This window comes from Melanerpes formicivorus, unplaced genomic scaffold (assembly GCF_026170545.1).
Source record: "Melanerpes formicivorus ecotype bairdi unplaced genomic scaffold, bMelFor1.0.p_v2 SCAF_16, whole genome shotgun sequence".
In the NCBI taxonomy this organism is placed as follows: domain Eukaryota; kingdom Metazoa; phylum Chordata; class Aves; order Piciformes; family Picidae; genus Melanerpes; species Melanerpes formicivorus.
In genome coordinates this window covers 7,678,746-7,684,838 of record NW_027142368.1, presented here as the reverse complement: position 1 = coordinate 7,684,838, position 6,093 = coordinate 7,678,746, and the positions used below count along the sequence as shown (strand labels likewise).

The 6,093-nt window shown below is 42.1% G+C and overlaps 1 protein-coding gene across 6 annotated transcripts in view; it reads left to right on the top strand.

Moving 5' to 3' along the window:
* Positions 1-250: 250 nt before the first annotated feature.
* Positions 251-6,093, top strand: part of USP47 (ubiquitin specific peptidase 47) — a 43,805-nt gene continuing 37,962 nt past the window's right edge. For 4 of the 6 annotated variants that reach the window (XM_068147978.1, XM_068147974.1, XM_068147977.1 and 1 more), the window contains exon 1: positions 252-363. In XM_068147978.1, the coding sequence (XP_068004079.1) occupies positions 325-363 (39 nt within the window). In that variant the 5' untranslated portion in view covers positions 252-324. Of the gene's footprint in view, positions 364-6,093 lie in introns of all 6 variants that reach the window. The other 2 variants (XM_068147975.1, XM_068147976.1) reach the window with 2 other exon arrangements.

Below are 6,093 nucleotides of genomic sequence, written 5' to 3'. Positions count from 1 at the left end.
TATGCTGCTCGTACTCAGATGATAACCGCGCAACTCCGCCGGCCAGGCTTGGCACCATCTAAGGATCACGACAAGAGTAGCAGCAACTGAAGCTCAGACGACCCCAGCGCCCCGACATAAGCGGCCAGACCGCCTCTCGCGAGAGCAGCCACGCCGCCATTTTTGCCATTGATTGGCGGCGGGGCGGGACTGTGGCACTGCCCTCGCCGGCTGGGGCGGTGGCGGAGGATGAGCCGCTGGTGTGCCCCCGCCTCCCGCTGCTGACGACGACGCTCAGCTCAGTTCAGCTTAGCCTGCTGCGGGCTCAGCACCGTGCCTCCGGCCATGGTGCCCAGCGAGGAGAACCAGCTTGTCCCCAAAGAGGTGAAGTGGAGGCGGGTCGGGGTGGTGGGCTATTATGCCGGGCACCGCGGCGGGCGTTGGCGGCGGCCCCTGCGACGTGAGAGAGGCCCGGGTACGGGAACCGGCCGAGGGTGGCGGTCGGAAGAGGCCTGGCCCGGCCTGGCTCGGCTTGGCTTCGCTGTTTGCCTGTGAGGCGCGGCGGGAGGGAGGGCCTGTCTTTGTGTGGTGGCCAAGCAGCCCTTGGTTTGTGGGAGAGACCCGCAGGGGGTGAACAGTGATGCGCGGGAAGGAAAGGGGACACTTTTCCGTGTGGGCTGGTGTGGGGAGGAGGAGGCCGGGACCGAGCTCGGGCTGCGCACGTCCCCGGAGGCGGCCGAAGAGTTGCACCTGTCTGTGTTGCGGCATGCGGAGAGGCCGGCCTGCGTGGCCGTGGGGCTGGGGCCAGGGCGGCGGTGCCAAGGCTTGGCCACGGGTTGGGTCGCTCTTCGTGTCAGAGGTCTTGTGCGCTGCTCTGAGGGAGGGCAGCCAGTCTCTGGCCTGGGGGGGAGCGGAGGCTCCGGGTGAGGGCCCTGAGCTGAGAGGGCTGAGGAGGATGCAGGCCCCGGCGGCAAGATGGTTCGCTGGGTGCCCGAGGGTATCTTTGGTGGAGAAAAAGGGGCCCGTGCGCGAAATAGCAGCTCGGGGGGCCACTGCCGGGTTTGTGGGGCGACTCCGTGTCTCCCCGACGCAGCTGTGAAACGCTGCAAAAAACAGGCGGTACTAACTGTGGTGGGTGTCGGAGAAATTATGGACCGGCTGAACGGTGGATTGAGTTTCCATTGCTTTGGGCCCCTGATCTCTGTTCTGCCGCAAGAGGAAGGCAGAAGTCGTGTTTTGGGCTACAGGCTAAAGATAAGAGCCTGGGTGAAAGAGGAAGGCTAAGCCTCTGTCCTGCAGCGATAGGCAAATGACACGTGTCAAGTAAGAGGGATACTACTCAGGGCAATGAGTCTCCGACCAATGATACTAAGTGTTTGGAAACAGCTATTCATAAGGTTGGATTAGTAGAAAGTTTATTTCCTCAACAGGTACACCTAAAATATTCATTAACTCTTCTGACACTTTTACTGTTCTGATAAATTACTCAAATGCTTTTTTTTGTTCACATGTCACTGGATTGTTACATCTACCTGTTCCATTGGGTAAGAACTTCAGTTTTGTAGAGTTTGGCAACATGAGTTGGTGGTCTTTTAATGGTATCCTTGAGAAGAGCTGTCAAGCAAATACCAATACTGAATTTTAGAAACAAATTCTTGTACTGGTTAAATGCAGGATGTATATGACAAAGGTAGCTTTACTTCTTGTTCGCTTTCTTAAAATCCTAAGGTTTAAAAGACTATGTTAAGTCCTTACAGGGATGTGAAGTCTCCAGAAACTTCAAATGGGGGAGGGAATACAGTAGCTAGTATACTTAAACATTTCATTTTTTAAAGAAACAGAGAGATAAAAGAGACTAGCAGGAGAAACCTTGTGGCATTAGTTGCAGTTAACTGGAACAGACAAGGTGATTAATAAAAGCAGCTAGCTGAGGCTGTTTCTTTAGTTATGTATTAATAGTATCCCTGTTGGCTTGATAGTTGTATTCAGAATATAGGTATGATTCAGATGTGTATTTTTAACTGACTCATTGGACTAGGATTTTGAATGCACCTCTGTCTGTAAGGAGGGAAAGTATGGATAAAGGAAGATGAATATGTTATTATAGACATGGATATCTTAAACACACAGTGTGAAATCTATAAACTCTGTGCATGAATACTACTAGTGTGAATTGCTTTTTTTTCAACAAGTTTTCTTAAGTTCTTTAGTGTGTCCCCTGCATTTTATCAGTAGATAGAACTGAACAGAATATAAGAAAAATCAATTTGAAGAAAACAGATTAGCTGTTAGCATTAAGTTTAATTGGTTTATATATATAGATATATGTATATACACACAGACACACTTTGTAACAGACACTTTCCAGTGTTTTTCAGTATATCCTCTTTTTTATTATTTCAGTGATACGAAGTTCAATGAATGTTATGCTGTGGCATTCATACTAAGTCCTTCTGAGATTCATTAGTAATCTCATTGCAGGGAACACTGGAAGTTATGGATAAACAGAATTCTCCATATCCCTGAGTTCTCAACAACCTTCTCCTAAATATTCCTATTATGCCATTTTCAGCAGCTGGAGGCAAAGCAGATACTTTGGAGTTTCATTTCTGCCCTTTAGGGGGGGACAAAAGGTTAGAGTTCATGGGTTTTGTCCCTTCCCAAGGAGCTGATAGCGCTTGTGTAGTTTACTGCTTTGCTCTGTTTCAAAGATTAAACTGGGATGTGAACCAGTGTCTGTTAAAGATGAGTTGCAGCCATATTTTTAGTTTGCATTCCAATATAAAAGAGTGAGAAGTGTAATGTTTGCTTTAGGCTAATCTAGGGAATGACTAATGTAAAGGAGTGGATGAGGGAAAAGTGTTTAGGTTCTTGTCTACAAAGCATCATCTCGCATGGTGCATCTGTATGTATGTGTACCTCTCTATGCTACCAAGGAGCTCGGATTGTTAGCTTTAAAGTATATTGCATGAAGTTTTTCTTTAGCTTTTGTAAAGAGTAATAGCATGTTTTCACAGAGACAAAATGCTGTTAGTTTCACTGCTGCAGTCAGAATATTGTTTTAGTCTCTTAAAAAGTTTCTTTTGGACATTGCATAAGTTCGGATGCTTCTCTGCAGGTAATCAGGGCCTTGTTATTTTTTTCTTGTTCATAACTTTGGCATCATGTTATTTTCTATTTGGGACAGATGTATTAAAATAGTTTCTAATAACCTAGAGTTGAGATTTGTTTTTGTTTTTTTTTTTTTCCCCAGTTATGCAGGCATTTGGTAAATTTGTTCTTGCATCCTTACCGCTGCCTAGCATTTTTCCAACTGCTCTTGTAGTTGTATGACCAACAATTTTCTGATGGTAGGGGCCATGAGAATTGCCGCTCGCTGGATCTGGGGTTCAGTTTCTTGAACTGGTCTATGTCTCTTTTCCTTTCAATTGTCCATTCCTTTTCTCTCTTTATCTGAAAGATAAGTTATTCAATTTAGTCTTCCTTTGTATCCAGTAAAACAGAAGGTACTGAGTAACATACAGGACATTGCTACACCCTGGCAGTAAATGTTGAGCATGTTCTTTAAAAATGGCTTTAATATTAGGCATCGATTTAGCCCATATTACTCCCTGGGTAGGGGGAGGGAATAGCATAAGAAAGATAGTAATGGAAAAAGGAAGAAAATGGTACTATTGGAAAGGAAAACAATGTTATGATTTTCATTCTTTCTTAGAGAAAAAAGTAAATGTAAAACTTTTTTTTTTGGGGGGGGAAATCTGCCTTAAATAGAATATCCTAATCAATACAGTTGATGAGGAAGTTAGATGTTTATGTTTGTTTACTGGCAATGTAAGTGAACTTTACCTGAAGTATTCTTGAAGAGCAAGATATATCAGAAGTTAGTGAATATTGTCCAGATTTGGTCAGAATATAAAAAGTATATTCTGCTCTGAGGTTTTTTAAATGGCTGTGCTACTAATTAAATAAACGCTGTGCAGATATTTTCTCAGCATGTTCCAGCATGAGCTATCCAAAGTACACCTGTCAGAAAAAAGAAATATATATATATGCTTTGTACTTGCTGCCAACAAAGCAAAGAAGGTAGTGTGAGTTCTCTCTTATCTAGCTAATGTGAGTCTTTTCATCCCTGCACTAATGAGTCCATTTTATCTTCTGCACTGAACAAATGTTTCTTGGCAGATATCGCTCTAACTTCTTTAGAAGAGCAGGAATCTGATTAAGGTGTCTTGCAGTTCTGTTTACTAAGGGGATGCTGTTCTTTTCAATGCTGATGACATCCTTGGTCTTTCATTCTTGCGTATTAAGAGATTCTGTAAGTGGTTACAGCTTGTGTAATTCATCACTTTTTTTTCCTGCTTTACCTTCTGCACTCTGTTGTAAAGCATAAAGATGGTTGTGACAAATGGGGTAACTACTTCGTTGACTGAGCAGGTATTCTGGAAATCAAATTAAGAAACAAAGAGAAAATCCACACAAAATTGCACCATGTGATCTGTTCCTTGCAAACAAATGCTTTCTGAGTCATACTTGGGTAGTATTTTAGTTTTGTGAATAAGGCATAAGAATAGAATGAAAGAGCTCTCCCTGCTTAGTTCAGCCTCTAGAGTTCTCAGTCATAGTTTAGTTCCCTTTGCTACGTACAGGAGTTTTTATTCCTTCTGTGAACACTTAAAGGTGGTATTTGACACTTTGTCCCTTTGAGAATTCATATGCCAAACCTTCAGGTGGGCTGCCTATTAGCATTTTGTTATTTTTCTTGAAGAAAGTATTCTCAAAACAATACCATTAGTTACTAAAGAAGTGATAATTGAAATGCCATTAAATCCTTACAATTCTTAGTAAACTCTTAAAATAATCAACTTGATCACAGTTTCAGCCACTGTGAAGTGTGTAGTATTTGTGTTTGGCATGGAATCATCTTGCACTGAGCAAGTGGTCTTGCACAGCATTTGCAGATTAAATAACTTACAAAAAGTTAAAGGGTAAAACTGGTAAAAAAATCACTTAATTTAATCTCCAAGATTGTGTACACAAGGGTCCTTTAGGTGCTTCTGAAAAATAACAGATTATTTTTAGATAGGCAGCTCTGTGAATAACATAGAACAGGTTATTGTGCTGCAATTCAGGTACATCCTCTCAATATTGATGTGAGGAAAGCCTTGTAAGTAACATGAGGAAGCATGCCTGAGCTCCATAGAATTGGTGAATGCTCTAATTTTGAAATTGTGAGAAAGATACTTGTAATACTAGGGAAGTTTTCACTGTAAGTAATGTCTGACAAGATGTTAACATTTTTTTTAAGAAGCCTGGCAGAGTACTGCTGGAGCTAAAGGGATGGAAAGTGGCTATGCTTACTGATTTGTGTAGGTGTTGCATTGAGATCAGTAAAAGTAACTGAGGGAATATTTAAAAATAGCAGATAGAACAACTTAAAGTAGTACCTGCTTTTTTTTGTAGATAAAGTATTTTCTTCAGCTAATATAGAAAAATCATCTAGGTCCTTTATCATAGATGTTGTATTTATACCTTCTGTGGAGACACTGTGCTTCTAAGTTCATGCTCTCCCTAGAGGCCTTTGTGGTACTGATATCAGGCAAGCACCCATGAGGCCTGGGCATAAACATTATATTCTTAACTGTTAACCTTCCTTCTGTGCAGTATCACTAGAGAACTACACAAAAAATCCCTGCTGACTCAGCTTGCTATTTGTCTTCTCTCTATCTTTCCCCAGCAGCAGCTGGACAGTTTAAAATTAAAAAATTAAGTATACCTGTGTTCACATTTTTACTTTCTAAACTGTATGAGAATTCCGTTTCTTAGCATGCATGTTGGTGATTTTGTAGAGATGTAAGCCTTCGTTTCAAAATTGTCCAAAAAAGAAAGCTCTTAGTTTTTCCTTGGACTCTATAATTTGTTGGTTTTTTTGCTAACATGGCACTTGTAACTCAATCCAGCAGAAAGTCCTTTAGGATATTAGCAGTATAGGAATATTCTTCAACGAAGTTCAGTGTTTCCATACTCAAAGAAATAGAGGGCAAGTGTGAAAGCACCATCCACTGCTTCTGTGACTCTCCTCAGGAAACAAATTATGTGATTATAGGTTAATAGGTA